The 27,223-nt window shown below is 40.6% G+C and overlaps 2 protein-coding genes across 6 annotated transcripts in view; one reads left to right on the forward strand and one right to left on the reverse strand.

Annotated features, from left to right (window-relative positions):
- Positions 1-2,432: 2,432 nt before the first annotated feature.
- Positions 2,433-9,324, reverse strand: LOC125000314 (serine/threonine kinase receptor associated protein). The gene is made up of 9 exons (XM_047575785.1): positions 8,956-9,324; positions 8,160-8,295; positions 7,484-7,565; positions 5,943-6,015; positions 5,681-5,780; positions 5,423-5,560; positions 5,121-5,257; positions 4,382-4,531; positions 2,433-3,174 (listed from the first exon to the last, which is right to left on the reverse strand). The coding sequence occupies exons 1-9, from the start codon at positions 9,065-9,067 to the stop codon at positions 3,113-3,115; spliced, it is 990 nt and encodes a 329-aa protein (XP_047431741.1). The 5' UTR covers positions 9,068-9,324; the 3' UTR covers positions 2,433-3,112.
- Positions 9,325-11,234: 1,910 nt separating this feature from the next.
- Positions 11,235-27,223, forward strand: part of LOC125000284 (protein bicaudal D homolog 1-like) — a 36,615-nt gene continuing 20,626 nt past the window's right edge. For 3 of the 5 annotated variants that reach the window (XM_047575725.1, XM_047575723.1, XM_047575724.1), the window contains exon 1: positions 11,235-11,837. In XM_047575725.1, the coding sequence (XP_047431681.1) occupies positions 11,619-11,837 (219 nt within the window). In that variant the 5' untranslated portion in view covers positions 11,235-11,618. Of the gene's footprint in view, positions 11,853-27,223 lie in introns of all 5 variants that reach the window. The other 2 variants (XM_047575721.1, XM_047575722.1) reach the window with 1 other exon arrangement.

Here is a 27,223-nt window from a genome sequence, read left to right on the forward strand (position 1 = left end):
CTTGTTGATCTCTTTGTCTTTTTTACTGAGGAGGTCTTCCATCCTGCTGACCTTCTCAATCCATCGCTTCTTGTTGTTCTCCAGGCTGGTGGTGGCAGTAATTCTCACCCTCTGTCTCCTGTAAAGGAGGTGACCTGCTAAACTCTCCATTCGTCCAGTGCCGAGAGACGGTGGTTAATAGAGTAGATCTCCTTGTCTCTTGATTCAGCCTCCTATTTTCCTCTACAGAGGTCAGCCTTCAGCTTTTTGTTTTGCTGTTCAGTGGCAAACAACTTCTTCTTCAGACTTTGATTTCACTTGAGGTGTTGCTGCATGTCGTTTTGCCAAGCCTCCCTCTCTGTCAGGATAATGATTTTTGCTGCGGTCTGCAGTTTTTCTCCCATCTCTCCCTCCATCTCAGTCCTCTTGTCTCGCAGCCTGTTGCTGTTGACTTGGCCCTGTCTACGAGACATGATGATGGTTGATGAAATGTGCAATTATCCTGTGAAATGGCTTTGTGTAACTGAAAACAGTTCACTCGGCAGGCAAAGTACTTCTCAGATCAACTAGTGACAATGAAATGACCTTTGTTTCAGTTCAGAGAAGCACATTATGAAAATGTTTACATTTAATGAACCGTCCTTTTAAAAAACATTTTACTAAAAACCTGAAATCCTCTAAGAAAATAAGTGCACTTTTGGCACATTGCTGCCATCTGCTGTTCAGTACAGTTCTGGTGTTGTGTTATGTCCAGACTGTGACTACATCAGCACAACCCAGAGTGGGACATTTTCAAATAGGTGCCAATTTTATTGAAAAATTATTCTTAATGACTTCTAATTTTCTAATTTTTTCAAAGTCACCCCATGGCCAGAGAGGACCCTCTGGCGGGCTGGTTTTAGCCCACAGGCCATGTGTTTGACACCCCTGGTTTAGACCATCAGTCTTGTTGGACACATCAACTGTACCTCAAGATCAATAATCATGGCAACACTAATGCAGTTCATACCATCACGTAGGCTTGTGGTTCCATGGTGTAATGGTCAGCACTCTAGACTTTAAATCCAGGGATCTGAATTCAAACCTCAGTGGCACCTAACTTCAACCTGCGCAGTTTAAAGAAAACACTACGTTCAATGTCATTACTCTATCCTTGTGCCCCACACATTCAAATACTATGACCGGTTATAGCAAACAATTATCTGAGTTGATTTAACAAAAATGGCTAAACTAAAAACCCTGAATGCATAGTCAATAAAAATTGCACAACATCAGCCATTAAAGTTTCAGTTAACTATGATTCTGATACCCTACCATAAATGTCACATAAACCTGATTTAATGTCTTCTTTTTGTCTTCTGTTGACTGACTAAAAACTTGCACTGCAAACACTCAATGCCACAAAGACTGATGGTGAGGTAATACGAACCACTACTCGCCCCAAAAAATCTATATGGACTCGAGCCACCAACCTTTTGATTAAAGCAGTGACCAATTGCGCAACTGACGGGGAACAGGGGAATGACCTGCAGTTTTGGAGAAGCTCTAACCCAGACGTCCAGCCATCACAATTTAGCCCTTGTCAAACTCCACTCACTAAAAGGATTTCCTGATGAAGAAATATCAATAGTCAGTGGTTCTAACTTCACCTGTCAGTGGTCGCAACATTATGCTTGATGCCTGGCGCAGCCTATATGTGACAATCACTACGTGGGATACGTTTATTGAAACATTAGCTATTACACCATGAGACCACAGATGCACTGCTCAACTTTCTATGACGCAATTACATGTATGCTGAAAAATTTAAAGTAGTGGTGGTCACTGGCTAGAGTGAAGTCAGTGAACTGAATCATCAGAGTCCGTTTCTCATTTAAGGCCACTAGCATGTCTTGTGTACATAGCAGCAGCTAATGAAAGAAGTCTATGGAGACCTACTAACTGTGATTCCTCTATTTGAGAAGGGAGAGCACACGAGTCAAAAGATGTACCAGGACCTGACATTTTTCCAAGTGCTGGACCTAATGACCATTAAATTCACTAACTTAATTGTATCTGGTCTTTACTCCAGAGTCAATATTTCAGATTCATTATAGGAGTTATGACATCAGATTTCAATGTTGCAGAGGTGAGGTACTAACATATAACGATGGAGAAATATTTACAAGACAAATTATTCAATGTTAAACATCAAGATGATTGCAATGTGTGACATGTGACTGTAATATTTAAGTAGCAATTTTGTCCACCAAGACCACTATTGTAGTGGTTATTGTCAATCTCAACTCCCTGACTGTGTAACGATTTCTATGATGGCAATATCACTTATAGTTTATCATAACTGAGCTTAACTGAAAACATGAAATATCCCGGATGAAGCAAATAAAACCACACGAGCCTGCACATCTGGCACAGGTGAAAATGGAAAATAATTCAAAACACTGAACTCTTTGTGCATTACTTCCAAATAAAACCATAATGCTTTTATTTCATCACTGGACACAAATGAAGACAGAACCCAAAATGGAAACACCCAGTGACTTTCTTCCCTTTCCATTTTATCACAAAACAAAATGTATTTTATTTTGGACACTTATACTAAAGGTACACCAGCGAATACTCAAAGCAACGTATAGTTTTTTTTTTCTACTTTTTTTGGATAAAAATGAAAGCGCCTTAACTTTAGCACAAACTGTGCAACAATCTCCAGAATTCTTGTTGCTATGAACCGAAAACAAATGCCTTGGCTCAGTTCATTAAACACTTTTAACACTGAAACCAAAACTGATCATGGCATCATGTGGTTTGGGGTGTAGGAAGTTAAATTAATTTTAGCAGACAAGCAGAACCGGGCTGATCAGAGAGAAAGCAGGCAGCGATGAGCCTCCACTCACAGCTCTACTGCTTTACTCTGCAGCCCATCCTGTAGATATGACTCAAAAAATCTTTGTGTGTTGGTTGGTCTGCGCCATACGGAGCAGTCATAATAGCCACATCAGATCCTGGTGGATGGACATGGTCTGAACTCTGCTCCTTGCCGTGGCCTGACAGAACACACTGGAACACCCCTCCACTCGGCTAATCTCCTTCTTCCTTTTCTCTTATCTGGTTTCCAAACTGTGCAGCTTTGTCTTTAGGCTTTGATCTCAGGGGTCGGGGTGTACAGCTGCTCAGAGTTCTCAGCCCCCAGGTCCTCTGAGGAAGAAAAGGAAAATGATGAAGAATAAGAAGAAACTGATACAGATTACATACAAGGCCAAACCAAATATTTTCAAAAATTAACTTCTGGTCATCAGCAGCTGATCAAATTCATTTTTATCATAAATGAATGTTAATGATGGACAAAAAGCATTTGTGTGTTAAATTTATTTCACTAATTAAAGATATCAATTTTTTTTTAATCTTAATGAGATCTATTCAGTGTGTGAAAATCATATATTGTATAAAGATGGATGGCAGAACAGCTCCTCTAAAGTGAAGCCAAAGTAAGTAGAGCTCCTGGTGTCTGCCTGCTGCTCCACGTCCTCCACGTTAGTGGATGGGACTTAAAGTAAAACACTAAAATGCACGTCAAATATATATTTTTTTCAAAGATGGCTTCTGTCATTGTAGGTATTTACTTTGTAACTGTTAGAGGTAGAGCAGCGCGTAATGTTAATTAAATGAAACGCAAGTGAGTCTAGAAGAAGTGTGGGCTATATCGTGGCTCCACTCTCGGAATCGTACTGATCAGACCCAAAACTCAAAAGATGGAGCTGCCTGTATCCCTGAAAAACGGGCAATGCAAGTTAGTGGCGACACACCGTTCATATTTATACAGTCCATGGTGAAAATAGCTGTACAAGGCCAGTGTGACTTAGTCAGGTCAGAGAAAAACTACTACAATTTCAAAGCAAAAGGTTCTAAACACAATGCTAAAGCCCAAGTGTGCTGAGTGCGTCTGTTTCCCCAGACATTTCACTAGTCCGAATCAGATTCAAATAGCTTGTTAACATACTCAGAGAGGGGGTAATATATGTATAAGATAGAAGCAGCATTCAATTCTGGACCAATACCATGAGGCCTGTATACGCCCCTGGAGCTGATCTGGCCACTTCTCAATCTTGGTGCTACTTATTTAGTGTTTGGCCAACAATGTGTGACCAACAAATTCTTAAATCACATCATCCAGACCATGGCTATCTGTGAAAAGCCATTAAATGAAGAACTTTTTGGCCAGCTGCCGTTTGCTCAAAAGTTCAACAAATGGTTATGGTCATTCTTAGTGTGACCTCGGCTCCACATTTCTCCTTAGAATGGTGGTAATTATCTGCTCCTTTCTATTTTAAAACCGATTACAGCTGCCGTATTTTCCACTGTCTGTCCCCTATGACCAACAGTGATGCCACCAATCAGAGCTTACCAGGAAGGACACACTTCCACAGGCCGTAGGTTTTCCCCACCGCCGTCTGCCACAGGCGGAGCGTGCCGTCCTCAGAGCCGCTGGCATAAAGCTCTCCATCTGGACTGAAGCGAACACAGTGCACTGGACCAAAGTGACCTTTATAGGACTCTGCAGAAGAGAGGAGCAATGGTAATGTTAGCTGTGATAGGAAATACCTTCTTTAAAATCAAGTTTATAGGGCAGATCAGTATCATTCTTAGGCTGCATTTTCCCAAAATACATTGCATACACACACTTTTATATGCAACAACACAGACAAGTCAAATTAACATTCTATTGGCACGATATGTCATTGATTATGAAGAAAAAGAGTTTAAAATTTACAATCATCTGAATCCCTTTGACCTTTGTAAACAGATGATAATAAAAGTGGAGAGGTTCTGGGTGTCTGGGTTTAGGTGCCTCAGTCACAGACACAGAGACGTGCTTTACTGTAATCTAGAATGTTACTGAAAGTGAGACAGTGTGGCAGAAATGCTTAAAGTATACTTTTACAAAAATCAAACCAGGATATACTTCTCAAATTTCCATATAGGATTCCATTAGTGACTAGTGAGCAAGTAGCAGTGGCACCTCTCTTTACAACAGGATTTCCTGCAGTGAGTTTATCATAGAGGAAGCAGTATTGCTCTTCACATTCCAGCGGGAAACCCTGTACAATGACCAGAAACTTGAGAAAAAGCGTTGTGCTGCTCACCCAACTCCTCCTTTGTGCTGTAGTCAAATTTGTAGAGTTTGAAGTCTTCTCCACCAGCAACAAAGAAGTCCTTCTCTGGATGGAGGGAAGCGGAGTTGATAGGAGCCGGGGCCTCCACAGTCTTGATCAATTCCAAGCTTTGTAATGGTAACAATTAATACAGTAAATATCTCCGTATCAGTGTTACTGACAACCACATTAGCAAAACTCAGGTGAATAGTGTTGGAGCAGTTCTGCCCAAACAATGCATTCACACTGGTTGGAAAGAAAAGATATAAGTCTATAGCAAGAGTGCAGTGAACCTTAGAGCGTTGTAGAAAGCGATCGTCTTTCCATATGTGATCACAAGAATCTCTCCATCAGCCACATATTCCATGCTGCTCACCGACGTGTCGAAAGTCAGCGTCTTCACCTCCTCCATGGAGCTTCTGTCCCAGAGCCTAAATACACACACACACATTAGATCCAAAAAGTCCTTGGTTACAGTTAGAGAAGTGACTTACTGGACATTTGTCCTCTCTGTGAAACAAAGGTAAGCCATCAGAAACAGATGCACTGACCGTATAGTTTTGTCATCAGCAGCAGAGAGAATCTGCTTGTCATCGTTGCACCACAAAGCTTTCTTTATGGCTGATGTGTGACCTGCTATCTCCTGTGGTGCTAAAGGAAAGTAAAAATTTCACAATGATGCTAGCTGTCCCTTTTGTATCACATAGAAAGTGAAAGGGGAGGTCTCTGCTCAAAATAATTCAAATTCTTCATGTACCAACATGTAAAATTGCGTGATCCAGGTTTTTTTTTTTTTTGTGCATGTTTGCTCACCTGCTTCAGGGTTGCTGAGGTCATATAGGCGCAGCAGCTTGTCGTTTCCTCCAGTCAGCAGACAGTTGCTGTCCTGAAGAACAGAGGGACAAAAACTTAAATTAAAGCCGTCACAGGGCAATATGTGAAACATTATTGGTTGCACAGTTTTAAGTGAAATATTGTTAACAACCAGATAGACCAAGCCACAACATGTGTTGTCCAGTTAACTGTATATAGTTTGGAGGCACCACTGTTCAGGCACTTTTTCTTGCTGCTCTTTTGCACAGACATTCATGTTAATACCAATCTTCCATTTGCATTGCTCTTACTGCTGCTATTGCTTATGTTGATTTTGCCATTATGTTGATGTTTCTGTATGTTTGTGTACAAGCTATTGGCCACTCAAATTTCCCATCAGGGGATGAACAAAGTATTTTCCTATTCTATTCTTCTTCACTGACAGGAGAAGTAAATGACAGCATTCTGATGGGACCTGGAAAAAACACGAAGACTGAACATGAAAACAACCCCACAAACAACATGCCAGCTAATATACACAGTTTGTCCAGCAGAGCGTGCTTGGATTCCACCGTTTATGATACAAGTACAAGTACTAGCAAGTCCTAGTAAAGCTCACAGGCAGCATCCTCCCACTTTCTGCTGGGTGTTGATCATCATCACTGCTGCCAGTTAAAATGATAACATCTTATATTATCTGTCTGACTAACATGACTTCAGAACAGGCTTAGATTTCTAAAAGAAATCAACTCTGAAGTTATCACATTGATATTTTTTGTGAGCTGGTTGTGCTTCTGCCCTAGAGCCCATTCACAAAAAGGATGTGTGGTTATTTTTAAAAACCACATTGGTTAAAGATTTCTTTTGCTGCAGTGCATGCGTGTTATATACATATTTATTTACCACTATGTACGCCAAACATCTAACACACCAGCATTATATATACTGTATCTTTTGCAAAGGACATGACTGTTTTTATTCAAATTTGGTAGAAGATTCAGCATAGAGAGGAAAAAAGGGGATTTCTACAATACTACGTCGAACAAAAAACAAGTTTCTATATAATCGTATCCAGTCTTGGTATAATGTCTGCATAAATCCCAAAAGAGACTGGTACTGATGCAGTTAAATTGAGAAAAACAATAGAGGGTATGCATGTCACAGCAAGCTGACGTCTCCATGGTTACGGCCACTGAGTGGCAAGAAGTGACAGATGAGCATAGAGATTAGCAGCATTAGTTTGAATCATAGTTACACTGTCTAAACTGTAAAACCAAACTGACTGTACCAACAGATTTGAAAAGCAGTCAGGGATATCTTTTTACATGCTCCTGAAACCTAAAGAAAAGAGAAGTAAGTGGATCTTGGCATTACGAAGAAACAACTAGAGTCCAGGCACTGAAACCTGGCTCACCTTTTGTGTCAGGTAATATTAATTTATGCTGTATGCAGGCGGCAGTGACATCAGTGCATAGCCTCTATACTCAGATTGGCAAACAAGTCATTTGGAGAGTGCATCTTTATCCTGTAACTGTACTGACCTTTGTAAAGTTAACAGTCTTGACAATGTGTTTGTGTGCCAGTGAGAGCACCTCGTCTCCACTCACCGCATCCCACACCTTTCTGGAAAGCACAGAGGTGATCATTTAAGTAACAAGTGAGTTTGAAGCCATCACGATTTAAAGTCCATCTTTGTATACAGTGTCTTAGAAAACAGATTTGAAATGGAGTAATTTAAGAGAAGCTAATTAAAGAGATACCTATGCATAAAAAAGCAAAGGACACATATGTTTGACATTCCATAGAAGAAAAAAAATATTGTACTCATGTGCTACAGTAAAAATGCCTTCATTTAGTTTTAATTCTAACTCTAACTGGCTAACCAACTAGGATAGCTTCATGATGCAGGCCACTAGAGTCAAATATTTCTTCTTCTAATGTTGCCATTTTTTATTTACATGATTTGTGACAGAATACCAATTTATTAGACTCGAGACTAACATTAACTAACGTTAATACCTACAAGGAACATTGTGTATAAAAGAAAATACACCTCTTTTTACGAGTGGCATTCGACAGAAAGCCTGTAGGCAATAAATGGGATTTATTAAACTGAGCTTTTAATGGGATGCAGCACTTATTTCACTCAGCCTTCAAAAGTCACCCCACTGGGGTTATTGCAAGAGATGGACAGAGGCAACGACCCATTCCACTCACGCTGTGAAGTCAGCAGCAGCTGTGGCTGCTTTGGTGGCATCGGTGTTCAGAGTGGCTCCCCAGACAGCGCCTTTGTGACCCAGGAACGTTCCAATCCAGTCCCCTGTGTCTCCCTGGCGCAACATGGGCTTACCATCTGAAAAAGAAATGCAAGGATGAATATGTACATGTTGCAGTGGAGAGAACAATGATGGATGACAAAGTCTTTACTGCCAGTCAACAAGTTATTATGAGACAATCACATAGTGCCAAAAGGGACTAGCAAAAGCTGTTAAAAAAGGCAAAAAATAAAATAAAATAATAAAGAAAAGAAACTGCATTTAAATGACAAGATGAAGTAGGAAAAATAAGGGCAAGATAAACGTTAAGATCAATAAAGATATGCAACTCTGCCCATCCTTTGTCTCTCCTTTTGGACTGAGCAGACACTGCAGACTCTTAGCAGGCCTCTGTGTTTTAACCACATACTTTCTACTGTTCTGCTGAATTTTTCGTCAGACAACCCTTAAGGGGTGCTGGACAAAGTTCATGGGCACCCCTAAACATGGTCCAAACACACATTGCGTTGTAACAGCAGCTTCAGAAGACATTTAATTCAAATGACCAAAATCAAGGACCAGTAATAGTAGTTAAGACATATACGCGAGTATAAAAACGGAGACAGTAATCACAGCTGAGAACTGAAGCAAGCAGAGATGCATCAGTTTAAATTAACGTCTTGGAAGCACTGACTAACGTTAAACGTTGAGACCACTGCCAAATGTATTTTCCCCAACAGACCATCCCTTGACCTTACCCTTGCATGCGCTGATGAGAAAGTAGCCATACGGAGTGATCCCACTGAAGGCCAGGTCCACCACGGGCCGGGTGTGACCGGAGCAGGTGAGAGGAGTCTGTCTCATCGCCATGGTCCTCCAGAGCCGGGCGGGAGACGGTTCGTACCGAGGGTGGAGACGGCAGAACGCTAGCGGCTAGCAGGCTAGCGAGCTAGGAGGAAGACAGGACAACACGCTACTTAGTATACCTTTTTTTGTTGATTATTCACCGTTGACCAGCAGCTATCTGCTGTAAAGACAGTAAAAAAAATAACTGTAGGCTTGTCCAATTAAACGACGTGTCTCCCTCCCAGCGAAAGAATGGCTATCGTGCTAATAGCTACAACTTTGCAACTAACTAGCAACGTGCAACGCTGCGATGCTATGGCATAGGAAATATAGCCGGAGCAGCAGCCACCACAGGGACAACACTTCCGCTGGGACACATTTCGCTATAAATTTCAGGTTATAATATCTCATTAACAATTCTTGCAGGGTAAGTTTCTTGTTTTTTATATTCTATTTTATCATTTTTACGTACCCAGTTTGTGATTTAAACGTCTGTTGCGAACGTTTGGTGCATAAAAAGTGATTAATAAAACGTGTCTTAATTTTATTTTGAAGGCTAAACAGTGACTTCTTCGAATTGATTCAAGGTGGGATGAACGCATTTCCGGCGCAATTGTACCCTCTGCAGTAGATGACTGGCTATCACAGGCGTGTCTACCCATTTTTTACAAAGACCATAGGGGAATAAAACTGTCAATGTCATTACAGAGAGAGCGACCCACTTGTAACATGCATTATGCTAATTATCTAAACTTTCCAACATCACTAACAAGCTATTCTGCATCTTTGAATGGAATTATGACACAATCTGGTTGCAAAATATTTTAGGTTGCTGTAAAAGTTAGAACACAATTTGTCTCATTGTTGTCACAGGTAACGTTTATTATTTTTTTTATTTTATGTTTTATATATTTTATATTTCTACGTACACAGTTTGTAATTTAAACATAGTCAGGTACGTCTGCGTACCTGACAAAAAGTTTATTTTAAACAAATCATTGACTAGCATCAAGGCAGTTTTCAGAGACTAGCAGCCTCCATACATTTCTTTTCCCCTGTTGAATATTTCTGTATTTACTTTATATATGGGGCACGAATGATAACATTTTCCCAAATGTTTAGGCTAAACCTGTAGCCAAGTAGCGTTCACAGTAGTTTGTATTTTACACCTGAATAAATACAAGAATCAATAATACATGTAATCTCTACAGTACCAGTCAAAGGTTTTGACACATTTTCTCCTTCATTGTCTTATATTTATAATTTTATACATTGTATTGTAGCTGTATTAAAGAACCATTGTTAGTTTTTCATTGGGTTCTGATGAATTACTCTTCCAGACAGAGCCTCTAAGGAGTTTTGGGAGTTGTTGGTGTGACACATTTGTAGAGAAGCTGCATGCATGGTTTGGTCCTCCTTGTGAGGGACAGCAACACGTAAGAGGTCAGTTGTAATGCTTATGCTTATATTTAACCAAACACATCCCACCACACACATTTGGGCATGTATGTATGTATGGTCCGATCAAGACCATATTACAACAGAGTTCTTGATGGGCAGATGAGCTCTAACCCAGACAGAACATTTGCCGTGTACTGCTGGATGTGTGAATGAAGCTTTTCTTCTCAGCACAGCATATCATTCATGGGTGCAGGCCCACATGGATTTACCCGCACAGAGATGGCTTCCCTCATGCAGAGTTTGAGCCATCCGTGGTGTCAAACAGGCAGGCACAGCAAATGGTTTGTTATATGGTGGATGGTTGTTGTTTAAAGATGCCTTTGGGATCTTTCTAGTAATGGCCCGGTTTATACTGGAAAAAGCACGTTGTTCATTTTACAAGGTGGCTCACTTTACCCGCTGCTTAGGATCGGCCTTTCCTGTTTTGCAACATCTATTTATTTTTCATTTTCATTTGTCATCGATATTTCCATTGACTGGAATTTTAGATTTCCATTGAGCAACGTGTGTTTAAGTGTCATTGTGGCAACTTTCCACACTTTTTTAGCTACTAGGCATTAAAAATTTGTATACCTACACACGCCAGCTGTAGTGACGTTAACGAAATTAAGTTGTGTTTAGTGATCAGTCTGATCTCCAGAGGGCGCACAGACCATATTTCGAGTGAGGCAGCAGTGTTGTAGTCCCCCCCCCCCCCACCCACGTCACTGAGAATCCCGACGCTGTGAGTCTGCAGTAGAATGAAAGAAAGCGAGGAGTGTGCCTTGCTTCACGGCTGCGGGCAGAGATGGCGTCCTGATGCCGGTGAATAAGCAGAAAAACGGAGCAGAGGAAGAGGAAAGGGATGCGGGCAGTGGATGATGAGACGCTGCATCATTCAGAGCATCACATGGCTTGAGATGACATTCCCTGCAATGGTGGTGGCGCCTTGAGGATGTTTTGCGGATGTTTATCGTTCCCGTTTTCATGAGGTCTGAACCGGCGCTGTGATTCCTCTGGAGGCGAGGCGGTGGGGGTTTGTTGTCTACCTCAGCTGTTTCTCCCTCCGGCGGGGCTCTCTGCTCATCCGACGCAGGGAGGAGAGGGCAGAGGGAGGGTGCGAGAGAGAGGGGCGATGGCCGCCGGTGGAGCAGGATGCGGGGACACAGTGGAGCAGTGCCGGTCCGAGGTGGAGCGCCTCACCCGGGAGCTGGCGGAGGCCAATCGCGAGAAGATCCGAGCGGCGGAGTGCGGTCTGGTGGTACTGGAGGAGAACCAGAGCCTGAAACAGCAGTATGCTGACCTGGAGGCCGAGCAGGAGGCCCTAAGACTGGAGCTGGAGCAGCTGCAGGAGGTGGGCTCAGCAGGGGTATGGCTCCTTACTTGAAAAAGTAGCCTCATTATTAGTTAAGAAGTAACACGTTATTGACGCATTGGAGGAGAGATGCTGCCTCTTATTGTCGCCACAAGCAATAAGTGATGATTTAAAGGGATTAAGGACAACAAAATGCTGTTTTAACAGGCTACATGTAGGCTGCATCAACTCATATTGTTTGCTTGGTGTTGTACACCTGCTGGACACTAATAGGCCCTGGTCAGGCTCACAGTACTGTGAGTTATAGAAGTCCAAAACCAAAAGTGGCTGCCCATGACATTAAAATATTTAATTTCTCAGATTAACTTACTGATCACTTTGTTTTATTAAACCCATTCTTGTTTATTGTTATGCAGCATATTTCGTTTTGTTTCATTTACCCTATATTATCCTGACATTTTTCATAAGAATACAAAGTAAACAATACTTCATTGATGCATTGCCTTTCTTTCTTTCTTTCTTTCTTTCTTTCTTTCTTTCTTTCTTTCTTTCTAGTTCTCTGCTCCCACATCACTTTTTGTTGACAGGAGCACAAGAGGTCATGAGTTCAATCTAATTTAAAACCTGAAAGAGTTTTGCAGCTTATTTTTGTCCTGTTAAGAAGAGCAAAGGATTTTTTTCACAATGTTCTCATTCATTTGAGGTTGTAGGTTATTTGTGTCTGCGGAAGAGATTTTAAATTCAGGATTTACTATATTTTATATGTAGTTGCTAAGAACTATCACCTATAAGGTATTATATACCCTAGTATAAATCGAGCATAAAGCTTGATTTATACCACCACGTAGCACGTTCAGTGCGTAGTTACAGCGTAGGTGGTTACCCACTGAAAGCATTTATACCAGTGACAATGCGTCCCCTTTCTATTGAATTGTTGAAACTGACATTATTTTCCCAGGGATATGGGTGGCAGCATGTTACTAGTTTGGAGCCAAAGTCATGTGGAGCCACATTATCGATGACCCGCCCACACTTCCTCCAGATTCACTCACGTTTTTCATTTAATTAAAGCTAGCTGTGCTCTACCTCCACCATTTACAGAAAGGGTGGGTTGTAAACTGTACTTTTCTGTTTTTTCCAACTCTGGCATCCTAGCGTCATATAAAACGAAACTTAGCAGAAAAATGGACGCTTGAGTATGCATCAGCATTATATTAGCTACCTAAAATGGCAGAAACTATTCTTTAAAAAAATTATTTGACGTGTAGCCTACGTTAGCTTTTTAGCTTGCCCCAAGTCCCACCCCCTGACATGTAGGGGGTGGAGCTTATGACCTATACTGCAGCCGTGATTCACAAAGGAAATTGCTTGGTCATAGTAGCTTAGTTGTTACAAAAAGGTGAGCTGTTTTACAGCTGGATAGAGTAGGGTATAAGCGTTCAGCATTCACTGGATCAGTCTTGCTTTGACTTCACTTTTGAGGACATGTTCTGCCATCCATCTTTATATAGAGTCTATAATTTATATCTGTTTGTCCGTATAGTTATGTAATTAACAACCAAAACTGAATTTCACTTTTTACTTCACACAATGGCAAATGAAACTGAGCACCTCATCTTAGAGATGAAGTGAATAAACGTGGATTAGCTGTGAGTTTCACTAAATTCAATGCAGAACAGAACATAGAGAAATCTGAGTAAATTGCGTGTATGAGCCTGAATAAAGGAGAACTTTCCTTGCTTTTATGGCCTCTAAGGTGAACAAGGAAATGGATTTCAGACCAATCCCAGCCATTACAGCGTAGGGTCCTATGTTGGGTTGAAGGGCATTAGGAATCATTGGGGTTTTTCATAACCAGCTATTGTTTATGACACAGGCAGGTACATACTAAAAGACACTGACTGTCATTACAGTTAATTACATAGTACAAGCAGTATATTGAGTGACAGGCTGTATTTGTAACCAAATCGTGTAATCATGTGATTCTGCAGTATTCTGTTCAGCTGATAGCAGTAGCTGATTTAGCTCTTTGAGTCTTGTAATCAATTTCAGCTAATGAGCTGCTCTGACCTGATTGGAGATTCACTAATTTTTCCAATCGATGTGCAGCAATGATGGGTGTTTTCTTAGCATGCAGACCAATTTATACTATCAATTCAACTGTATCTTTACTGTAATGCAGACTTGGTTTGGACCTGGAAGCTGAAAGTGTAGCTGCATTGTGAAGGTCAGTGTGAGCGTGTGGCTTTGTGGAAGTAGACAGCAGTTCATAAAGTCTCAACAGAGCCTTGATATGAAAATGTTAAAGAAAAGCAGATTCACTGTTAAAAACACAGAAATAAAATCAAAAGGAAAGCCCTTTATACTGTAATTCAGCGAGAAGCTGAAGGTAGGATGTATAAGAGGGGATCTGAATTAGTTTCAAAGCAAGAGAAGGGGAGAGAAGATCTAAGCATTTTTCTAGGGAGAAAAGTTTCATGAGGTGTTGTGGGAAATGTAGCCTATTATACTCCATATTACATCAATGAACATGAAAAGCAGGCCCATGTTACAAGGAAATACAACATCTCATCTATTCTTCTACTACCCCTTAATCCTCACTAGGGTCGCGGGGGTTGCTGGAGCCTGTCCTAGCTGTCATTGGGCGAGAGGTGGGGACACCCTGGACGGGTCGACAGTCTGTCGCAGGGCTAACACAGAGACAAGCACCATTTGCACTGACACTCACACCTAGGGTCAATTTAGAGTCACTAACGAGCATGTCTTTGGAGGTGGGATGAAACTGGAGTGAAATACAGCATTGTCTACAAAAAATATTCATTACCTGATTTGCTTAGATATTGTATTGCATTGCATTTATGAAATTTGATTTCATTGTATTTAAACAAACAAACAAAAAAAACAGTTTCTGAAAAACACTGACTAGTTTAAATGGTATATCAATGATGGACATCTTACTGGCAACAGATGTTCCTCAGAGTAAGAGGCAGTCAAATAATGAAGATTAAAAACACTTAGTGTTTTATCAATACGAGCACAATGCTGTGCTGCTGGGTTTGATGTCATACACTTCAATTATCTGCTGATTGTATATACCCTGCAGGGGTTTGCCTCCACTTGATGAATGTTGCTCTTCCTTCACTTCCTCCTCAGGTTTCTGCTTCCTGAGGTATTCAATATGCACCATTTTCCTGAAGTACAAAACTTGTTATTTCATAATGGCCCTGTCCTCGACCTTCTACCGGCCGTACGGTGTCTTTCTAGAGATACTGGAGATACTGCTCCTTATGACTGGTGTTCATCTTACAGCCAGACATCTTATATACACTCACTTGCTGGTTCATTTGCTACTCTAGTGAAGTAAATTGCATTGTAATATAACAGCCCTGCACTAAATCTTAGCTGCGCGAAGGTTATAGTTTTCAACATTTGTTTTAAATAACTGAGAGAGCGGTTCATTCAGGTGTGTTTTCATTTTGGAGACTGGTTTGTAATGCTATACATATATATATGCTGTACCATCATGTGTTTCTGTAATCATCTATTGCTCCTATGGGAACTCTACGTAGACTACCCAAATATAGTGATTTGGATATTTAGGACTGCATTGCACTGATGTTCCCACTTTTAAGAAATTGTGGTGCTTGTTTTCAAATCATGTCATCGATCATGACCCAAAACACATTCAGTTACTGTGACAATAAATATAGTAATGCTGTTATTTCTGTGAATGATGCAGACGCTATTTACAAAAACAATGAACTGCATACTATATAAGGAGTAGGGTAACTTATGCTTAAGTGGATGGCGTTTGAGGCGCTTCCATTTCTATGAAATAGTAATGTTTCTGTTCAGCATACTTCAGTGTTGAAAGTATGGTACTGTGAATCATTTATAGAATAAGCTATTTATATTTGCACTCTGTGTCCTCCCATTCAGCTCTGCTCAGACTCAGACTCAGAGTTATTAGTTGTTGTAGTTGTTAATGGGAACATTGGAACATTAAAGTGATACAACTTTTTGTGCAGTACATCACACCAACTGGTTGATTTTTCACTTCCACTGGTACACCTCATGCTTACCAGTTGTTGAATATGATATGTCACATGACTCAACTTGAATGAGATGTAAACAGATTTAAACTGCGGGAGTGTTTGCAAAATTAACATGCCTACTGACAGCAAGGTGTATTAAATAGCATGGTTATTCCCTTCTGCTTGATTTCTTATAATGATAAGGTATAGTTAATAAAATAAGTGGAATAGTTAAATCAGTTTGATAAAAGTACGTATCGTAAAAGGTTATCAGAAGAAACAGCTCTGGAGGTACACGAGAGAACTACACAATACTAGGAAGGTTGTCATAATGGTATACTTGATTAGTGGATATCATTGTAACAAGTTCAGTTCAATTCAAGTTTATTTACATAGCATCAATAATAATACAAATTGACTCAAGGCGCTTTTATACTGAAGAGGATCAGGGCCACTGTGGGTGGAAAAAAGACTCTTCTGAGTTTAAAGTCAGAATTCTGAGTTTAAAGTCAAAACTCACTTTTTTTCTCACAGTGGCCCTAATCCTCTTCTGTACTTTTACATACATCAGATTGAAGGAAACACATAGAATCTAATAGTACAAGATACAGCTGGTGATACTACGTGATAGCCTATAAACAAAAAGGCAGCACTTACTGTATCTCACCCTATTACTATGAGTCGGTGTAAGTATGGACGTTTCCTTGCTCACTAAAGATACGTACTGTATACTTTCCCTCTTCCCTTTTGTAGTTGTTGTTCCGTGCATTAGTTGATTGGGTGACCTGGTCCGCCTGGTTTAATGAAATAATCCCAGACTTGGCAGGAGAAGGAAGCCTCAGATGGTTTCATCAGTGGGCTGTAAAGAGGTAGCCACAGCTCCCTGCTAATTAGACCAACAGAAGTCCATCACATTGATTTGTGCATTAGCGTCATCCCTTCGCTGCGCTGCTGGAAATGAAGCTCAGTGCCTGCTCAAGTGTGTTACACGAACAGAGCTACACAATGCAGTACAAGATGGATTCAAATATTTTTGTAGTTGTATTTTTGTTAATTGTTCCTTTAGCAGTTAATTGTTCCTTTAGCAGTCTGACCCCTACAAACTGTGATCAGATGGTGCGTTTGTAGTATCATGGGCTGCTTTAGTGTTGGTAGGTTAGTTGCAAAATCCTTTAAAACTTGAGGAATATAAACATGTAAGCTGACACACGAGAAGATTTTTCTCATCCAACTTCCACAAAATGCTTTTCCTAGAGCCATGATACCGACAGTTTAAGCAGATTTGATAGTGTGACATTAACATTGGCTTCACTTTTTATAAATACATGCGCATCCTCCATTGTTTTTGTTTATTATATTTATTATGTTTGTCATATGTGGATCTTTGGCCATGGGGGTTACTCAGAGCTGAATGATGAGTGGGTCTTCCAAAAGGCCGTGGGAGTATGTGGACTGATGAGCAGAGCAGTGATGAAAAATGCAGTGACTGCATCATTGCAGTTGGCAAGGCTAAAAACAGAACAGGAATGAGTGACCCACAGGGATGCTCAGTTACTCCTCTGTGTCGTCCGGCAGCCAATGGGACGCCTCCCTCCACAACTTGTTGTCACCGGACACTGATTCCCAGTCAGCTCTCCATCTCTGTTTGTCGCCAGGGTTTCAGATGTAGTGGATTTATGGAGGAAAAAATTTGCTCACACAACTGTATGTTATGAGTAAAGTCATTTGTGAAATTGAAGCTACGTGGCACTGGATTGTATTATGTAACGTGTTATTGTGTGTGCAGATGTTTTGTCCATCTTCTATAGTCTGTAAAACCAGATGAATCCTGGACCACTCTCTGCTCTTTGTTAGTTATGAATGGGACACAACCCCATGTTCATAACCACTTAAGAGCAGACTTGATGTCTGAAATATACATACAGTGCATGAATTATTTAGTAGATATGAGGTCATGGTGATTTCATGATGTCTGAATGAGACAGCTGCACATCAAAAATACAGATTGTTTGGGGAGCAGTTTATAGGCACCCTTAGTTACATATTATTCTCTTTTTTTCTATTTACTGTAGCCAACACAAGTGTTGCTTAGTAGTTGTTGTAATTACGATGAGGGCAAACAACAAAATGGTATGACATACACCGACCAGCTACAATATTAAAACCAATGACAGGAAAAGTAGATAACATTGACCATCTTTTGGCTGTATAATGTTCTTCTGGGAAACATGGCATTCATGCAGGTGTTACTTAACCAAGTTCTACCCACCCATACTAGACCAGGCACCCCCACCCCATAGCAATGCCACTCCTTGGTGGCAGCAGCCATCCCCAGCAGGATGCAGCCTAAACACAAAAATGTCATGCAGCTGCATACCCCAAACTGATCAAGTATCTGGGGCATCTCTGATGACTCACACCTGTTTTAGAGGCACAAGGGAGACCTACACACTATTAGGCATGTGGTCATAATATTACGTCAGATCAGTGTAGTTGTACACTCATGTTATCGGCATATTATCTGGGTACACTGGCAGACTTCTGACTGTTCCTCACTCAAACTAGTAATTGACATTGTTCCTTTGAATAATAACTGGTCAGACTAATTTGAGAGAGAAAACGATAGTGAATATTCAAATTATGCCCCAAGCTGTCTGTTGTATGGATGAGTACCTATTGACTCCTGGTATCTAGCTGGTGTCTGGATGCTACTAGGCTACTGCAGGACTTAAAAGACCAGCTGCTAAACTCCGCAAGGCAACTTGGAAGATCTTGTGAGTCGTGGAGAGTGAGAGCTGTTCTGGCTTGACCAAAAGAAGGGGGTGATCCTAATGTTTTGTCTCATCAATGTAATGGTTGTGTGATTTACATTTTTAAGGTGGTGTAGGATTAATGCTTGCTGTGATTTTACAAGCTTATTTGATTATGTTCTTGTCGCTGAAAAAAAGGATTAATGGAAAAGAGGTGAGTTATTGTAAACAATTAAAAATGGAATCAAAGTAAAACAAAGACCTGCCTGAAGGGAGTGGCAGCAGGACAAGGCTATCAAATGTGATTAGCCCGCCATACACTCCCCTCCCCCTCTCGTTCTTCTTTTACTCCCTCCCTCTTCCCCTTGCCAGCTCTCATACTCCTTTCTTACTACTGTAATTCGATAGAATGTGAAATCAGTGCAGTCATGCAGCTGCATACCCCTGAAAAAGGGTAATGAAAGAGGGATGATGGGGTTAGAGAGGAAGAGAGAGATGGAGCAGAGGGGCTATCATTTCTTTTGTCCCGCTCCTCCTTCAAGGCGCACAACCTTTACTGGATATGAGACGTTTGTCCACCCGACACACCAACGCATCACTCTGTCTCTCTCTCTCACACACACACACACACACACACATGGACACACCTCAGCATCGATGACACGAGAACAAAGAGGTGCAGAGTGAGCCGACAGACACTACGGAGCAAATGTTTGCTTACATGCAGGCTTGTGTTTCATTTCTTCTTTGCTGCATGTCCTTTGACATGTCCATGTACGTCCATCATGTACACTGCATTTAGTGCATGTTTATCACTTTATATTCATGTCGGATGGTAGTGTTCGACGGTGCAATCTGGAACACGTTTTGTAGAGATGTGCAATCAATGTTATATTATTGCTATTGTTCATAAAAAATCTGTACCATACCACAGACCTGTTTGACAGTGCCTAGTCTTATATATGCCACTGTGTATATATATATATATATATATATATATATATATATATATATATATATATATATATATATAGATATGGGGTTTTTTTCTGTCCACTACATACATGCTGACTCATGGTACTGACTTTGGAACCTGTCTCTGTTTCTTCAAGAGATTCTGCACATTATTTGTAATCCTGTTTTTATTTTTTTTTTATTTTGAAAGTTTGAGACCCAGACCACTTTCAAATGTGCTCAGAGATCTCTCAAAACTCAGCTCATCCTGGGGTGTTCTCACCTGTCTTTTACGGGATTGGCCCAGACTGGATCTTTATGCAAGGTCCGAACAAGTCCAACACAACTGATTTCTCCTTGTGACTCCTCCCTCAGTAGTCTCCAGTGCTTCATCAAGGCTCATTTAAAGTACTCCAGGACATAGACACCATAACTTATGCATGTAACCTGCACCAGTGTGAGCCACTTATACTTTTGTTCTTGTCAGTCTGGCCCAGACTGTACAAATGCTTATCGGTGCTCCGTCTTTTTTGCCAGTGGAGGGAATTTTTATTTCTACTTTCTGCTTAACTGTCAACAATGGCAACTGAAACTTTTGAGTCATACAAGTGTTTGTATCTCTTAACTTCCTCAGTGAAACTTTACGTGAGCATTCCATATTTGTAGATTCAAAACAATCAGTTACAAAATTATGGAACTGGAGAAGCAGCTGGAAATACTAAAACAGAAACACGCTACTACCAAGTGGACCAGCCACTGCTCTTGAAATTGGTGTCGCTGCGACACGTAGTTACATGTTTGGGGAGGTGCATGTCAGCTGTGGTACTAGGGTCTGCGCTGGGTCTGGCCTAGCCGTAGATTCTGCATCACTTTGAGGCAGAAGTCTAAAACGCTTATTTAGATATGAAGTCCTATCTTTGTCCCACTCCTCTGTGAAGTTGTCTGTTGAGAAACTCGCTTCTTATCCAGGTGTCCCTGGCTGTTTCCCTGCTTCCATGTACCTTGAGTTTAGCGTTTTGGAATGCCCTGTTCCTCTTTAGATCCCTATTGAGTTACCTGTTTTTTGGGATTTTACCTGCAGTGTCTTTTGTACTTACTTACAATGCTTCTTAAAAATGAAAGTTCCTGTTGAAGGGGCATCTATTTTGTAGTTAGAATCTCATTTCCTGTTTGCTATCCTGCTCTTGTTGGTCTTCCTTCTCTCTTTGCTGCTATCTTGGTCCGTCTTTATGTCTCAGTCACAGATTAAAGAGGACACTGTTCTCCTATGCCTGCAGGGGTTATATTGATCTATTCGTCTTCGAGCTGTTCACAACTAGTGTGGAGAGAAGGAAAGACAGAGTTCTTCTCCTATTAATAAAGGTTATAACTCTTTTTTATTTCCATACTGGAATATCAGATTTCGTGGGATACTTTCAAAAAGGTGTTTGAAACATTCCTCAGAGATTTTGGTCTATATTGACATGATAACATCACACAGTTGCTGCAGATTTGTCGGCTGCGCATCTACTGATATAATGTGAATCTCCCGTTCCACCACATCCCAAAGGTGCTCCATTGGATTGGGATTTGGTGACTGTAGAGGCCATTGGAGTACAGTGAACTCATTATGATGTTCCGGAAACCAATTTGAGATGATATGGACTTTATGACATGGTGTATTAACCTGCTGGAAGTAGCCGTCAGAAGATGGTACACTGTGGTCATAAAGGGATGACATGGTCAGCAACAATACTCAGATAGACTGTGGCATTTGAACTATGCTCAATTTGTACTAAGGGGCCCAAAGTGTTCCAAGAAAATATCCCCCACACCATCACACCACCACCACCAGCCTGAACCAGTGATACAAGGCAGGGTGGATCCATGCTTCCATGTTCTTTACGCCTAATTCTGACCCTGCCATTCGAATGTCGCAGCTGAAATCAAGACTCATCAGACCAGGTAACACTTTTCCAATCTTCTCTTGTCCAGTGTTGGTGAGCCTGTGTGAACTGAAGTCTCAGTTTCCTGTTCTTAGCTGACAGGAGTGGCACCCAGTGTGGTTTTCTGCTGCTGTAGCCCATCTTCTTCAAGGTTCAATGTTTTGTGTGTTCAGAGATGGTATTCTGCATTCCTTGGTTGTAACGAGTGGTTATTTGAGTTACTGCTGTCTTTCTATCATCTCCAACCAGTCTGTCCATTCTCCTCTGACCTCTCGCAACAACAAGGCATTTTCATCCACACAGCTGACACTCACTGGATGTTTTCTCTTTTTCGGATCATTCTCTGTAAACCCTAGAGATGGTTCTTGCGTAAAAATCCCAGTAGATCAGAAGTTTCTGACATACTCAGACCAGCCTGTTGTGTTCAAGTTGTCTTGATCACCTCTACATGCCTTGAATTGCAGTTATGAAATTGGCTGATTAGCATTTGTGTTAACAAGCAATTAAACAGGTGTATAAATAAAGTGGCCAGTGAGTGTGTGTGTGAATACATATATATATATATATATATTAAATATATATATATATTAAATATACAAGATTTGGTCTCTAGCATACTGGCTCAAGAGAGCAGATTATGGCAGTAAAATCATGATTACTAGCACAAAGGACTGGTTCTGCAAAACGTAATTCTTGGCAACTGATTGAGTTGTTTGACTTCAATTTAATAGACATTCTGGAACTGCTCCAGATACAGCCAGAGCCATAAAGACTTTCCAAGGTCATGATTGGAGAGTCCAAACATGCCAGTGGGATGATGTACAGTACTTTTCACACCAGGAATGCTTTTAGAAAACAGCACAGTGTAAATCTTGCATGTAAACCAGTTTTAATTTGAAATCAGGCATGAAAGCTTCCACATGCAAGTGTCTTCAAATGAAAAGGAGAAGGTGGAAAGGTCACTGGACGCCTGCTGTCTGCCTGACTATCTCCATGGAAGGAGAGCCTTTAAATAATAATGTGTGTGTGTGTGTGAGAGTGAGAGAGAGAGAGAGAGAGAGAGAGAGACACGGGGAGAGAGAGGGAGAAAGTGAGTGTTTTTCTCGCATCTATTGCAGTATAATTGTCAATGAACTGACCTTGATTCATAATATTGGCAGATTGTCTGTGTTTAGTCATTGAACAGAGGGAGTTAGAAATATTCACAGGCATCAGTACATCCCACAGTTGCAGTTAGCTCGTAGTGGTATTAGGCATGGGGTGCTTATTGATTCTAACAGAAGTCATGGTGGGAAGTTCATAGTGATATGATACTGATGCTCGCCGGCCATAGTATCTGCACTCATCTACACATCAGTGAAAGAGTTTTTTGAACAAATCTACAGTGCTTAATTTAACCCTCCAGTTCTGGAGTCATGTAATAGACTACTTTAGTTTTAACTGACTAATCTATATTTATTTATTTGATTAAATAACCCAAAGTTTTTCAAAGAGGTTTAGGTTTTGGACCCTACTTGTTTCTCCCAAATCCAACATGTTACCATCTGGTATATCCCAGATGTTGATGTCCACCCTTGATAGAGGTTAATCACGCTAAGAATGAAAAAGCTGTTGAAACAGGTGTCCACTCCATGTAGCTGCATTTGAGCCAGGCTTGACTCTTAAATCCCAATTCTCATGACAAAATCCAAAACGATTTGAATTAGTTGCTGCTGGGTTGCCGTTGTGGTTTGTCGTTGTGGCCTGAATTGGTTTGGCAACCTCACTGCATCTAATGTGAACAAACAAGGCACTGAGGATGATAGCTCAGACTAACAAATTCAGAAATCTTGACAAAGTGTCAATTAGTATGTACATGGCAGTGCTTCCCCTGGACATGTAACAACTTGCGTTTAATTTTTGTTTCATTTGTTGATGACCTTTTCAAAAGGCTGCTGATATTCGAATAGATCATTGTGTCCTGCACAGCGCCTGATATCTGCCGCCGAATCTCCTCTTCTCGGATCTTCTCTTCCGTGGATGCAGAGCAGCTTGTGGATCTCACGGTTTTACCAGTGCAATGCCGTGATCGTTAAAAAAGCTGTATATAAACACAGTCCCACATGCATTCCCTGATTGGTGCAATTTCCCGAACATGGTGTAGGGTTAATTCACCTATGCGCTTCCATTAACAATCGTGTAACAACACATTTGATTAGTTTGATTGAAAAAAAAGGACCAAATGTCTTTGCCTTTGTCTTTATGGGAGTACACCCAACCTTTCTCTGCTTTTGAGCTGGTGCTTCTACAATGATACAGTCTGACAGGCCATCCCATGACAAAATCTGAAAGTAACAGGCAGATATATCAACTCCAGAGAACATGGACTTAAGTGACTTAAGTAACATCCACCTTGATGTCAGGTCCAAAAGTTTTCCATCAGAACACTGAATTGTCACAAGATGCTCAATGTTATTTACCTGTCAGTGATTTTAATGTTATGTCTGCATAAACAGCTGCCCCTCCAGAGGCTGTTATTTCAGTCATATTTAGGTTTAAGGAAGTAATAAAGGAATACAATATTATAAGCATATATTGGTGTAAAAATTTTTGGACTGCAGAGGAGGGTGAACAGGTTACATAGTATATAGTATAATATGTGTGGTGTGTCTTCACACAACTTTGCCACTGTGTGCATCAGTGTGAAAGACAAAAACGTGGGCATGGTGAGCAAGATAGAATGCGAAAAAGATAATTGGGAGGGTGAGGCAAGCAGTTGTGTCTAGGTTAGACTCTGCTCTGTGTTTTCTGGAATTAGACAGATTGAATTAAGGGTTGCATGATACACCAGAAGAACACTGTGTTTACCACACTATAAACAACCATAAACCCATGTTTGGATATTTAAAACTGATCTTTGTTAGACAGATTTTGAACAGTTCCAAAGGCTTAATACTGATTTTGACCATAACCATTTCACCAAGTGCTGATGTGACTTCTTTTCACACACTTTAAGTCCCAAACTCCCACATAGCTTTAGCTGCAGCACCATAAACTTACTGTGATGTCTTAGGCTTTCCTGTAGGGACAGTTTTCTTGGCAAACCTTGAGTCCGACTGTATTAGTATGCTGACGGAGCAGCTGACTGAGGACACAGAACAGACAGAGAGAGGGAGAAATGAGTAGATAGATGAAGTGAAATAGAAAGCTGAAATACAGTCACATAAAGAACATGACAGTGTCTCATGAACAAAATGTAAACAAACGAATAAGATGAATCCTTTTTGTCACCATTATGGCTCAAACCTGCCATGTAAGGCTAGTTTGTGCTGTCATAGTGGGCTAGTCAGACACCACCCTGTCCCTGTCCTTTCTCCCTCTCTGTCTGTTTTAATCTCACCATTTTGTCTCCCTTGGCCTTAGACACAATGAAGTCAGAATTGGCAGTAATTCCCTGCGTCATCCAGCTAGCACACTGGTCTCAGACAATGGAAGCAAGGAGCATTTCAAAACCTTAGAAATGTGCTCATTACTCTGTTCACCTACATGCAGGATCAGCGTTAATTACTTGTGGCAAGAACATCCCATTTTGATGGATGAATCAATCAAGTGCTCTTGCATTATATTTGAGTATGTTCATGGCCCTTGTCATACAGCTGTGAGCAGTGAGGTATGGGTGTCCTGTTGACGGGTTGTTGTCCTGCTTTAACAACAAAATTATTTCTTCTATTTTTTTTAATTAGGTCTTTGAATTCTTACTTATTTAAACTCCTCTTACTCATTTATTGCTTGTCATGTATCCTCTTCATGTATATAGCATTTTTTGCTTTTATCGTTTTATTTTACTGTCATTTTTTTTCTTATCTTTCATTTTCATTTGTTTTCTTTTTTATTGGAATTACATATATTTTTTCATTTTTTTCTATGAGCAGTTTTTAATGCGCAACTGAACTACCATGAACTAGTCCATCTCTTGGAGGTGTCAAAAAAAAAAAACAGATCCTCTATTGACCCATTACAGTATATGCCACTAGGAAGCATCGTCAGGCAGGTAAAAGGTCCCCATACATTTCAAATTGTCATTTGCTAGAATAGTACTATGTCTCTGTTGCTGTTGTGTTAAACAAGGTCCCACTTCAAGGCATTGTAGATATCTACCTAGTGATATGGCGAACTACTGCCTCAGCTCAAGAATGATTTTATCCGTGAACTCCTTCTATATAACGTCCCACAGCTAATAAAGCTAAAGGGGAGTCACTGGTTATGTATGAGGTGCACAATTCTCATAGCTGCAGTGCTGCCATTAAACCCATTACATTACTCTGACACAGTGTACAGAGGGTCAATAATATGTACATGTCAACATGCCCCATGCCCCATAGCTGCACCCATTCAATAAGCACAAAATAACCTCAAGCTGGGACATGACATAACAGTAAAATATGACTGAAACACACATTGAACTGCTATACATCAGCATGAAGACAGGAATATAGCTCAAGAGGTTTGATTGATTAGACAATTATTAACCAAAGAGGGCCATTCACTTCACATCACGGGACACAGAAACAAATGTGTTGGTGTAGGAAAAATTCCAAGACCAGGTACAGGGCAGGTGATTGCTTCATTTTTTTTTTTTTTTTATTATTATTATTTTTTTTTTTACATTGCCAGTGACAGTTGTAAGTATGGACATTCATTTCAATTGTTTTATTTTTATTTTTTAAATTTATCACATTCACGTCAGGAACCTTAGACTCGTATGCATTTCATTTGCTTTTAAAGGCAAGACAAAGAAAAGACACTATAGCTGGAATCCATCACAAATATGATCAGATTCTTTAATGATTTAATGGTAAACCTGAATAAAGTCATTGCATGGCCCAACGCATGGCCCAACTCCTCCATGTCTTAAAGGGATAATGTTGTTACACTTAATTGAGTGGTTCTTCCTACAATATGGATTAGTTGTCGAAAATGGCTACTTTGCTGTTTGCCAATACTTTCTAACCAAACACACCAACAAGAAAAGAAATTCCAACAGTTATCTTTTGACAAGGCCTATAGCTTGTGCAAACGTATGCTTATGAAAAGAACACATTGGACATTATGACTTCAAGTTTTATGGTTTTGGTGTCTCATACTACCGTGGGCTGTGGAGGCTTATGAAGGCTTGCTTAGGCACAGTGTAAATTGTGCCTTTGTACAGTGAGGTCTGCATTCAGGGGATTAAAGGAGAGACACCATTTCCCAAATATTCCTCCCCTTCCAATACATCAGTGGCCTTCAATGACGTCCAACCTTATTTAGAACACCTCTTAATACAATCGTTATGATGGCATAGAAGCCTTCAACATTATACGGACACGCAATAAAACAGGATGTTGCATGGTAGACGGGTATCTCATATAGTGAGATGAATGCCATTACTAAAGCAAAGAAACTCAGAACAAAGTCTTCTCTCACTCACTGCAGCCACAGCTCTGCTGCAGCTGCTCACCAGCACTACATATGTCTAATCCGGCAGACGCATCAATTTCAACCTAATAACATAAGATAAAATCTGTAAATATAATTTATTTTACTCACCGGAACTTAGGAGACAATTTATTGCTCTCCTCGAAGGCTGTCAGCCCATAGTAGCTGTCCTGAAAGTGATGGTCACACCCTTTCCCTGGCTGTGTCAGACTAGCTAGCTCTGGGGTTGGGCAGCCTGTCCTCACAATATCCAGCTTTTCCTGGAAAGTCAGCTGTGAAAATGTCTTTCTAAGAAGATCTGCAAC

The sequence above is a fragment of the Mugil cephalus genome, chromosome 22 (genome assembly GCF_022458985.1).
Source record: "Mugil cephalus isolate CIBA_MC_2020 chromosome 22, CIBA_Mcephalus_1.1, whole genome shotgun sequence".
Lineage (NCBI taxonomy): Eukaryota > Metazoa > Chordata > Actinopteri > Mugiliformes > Mugilidae > Mugil > Mugil cephalus.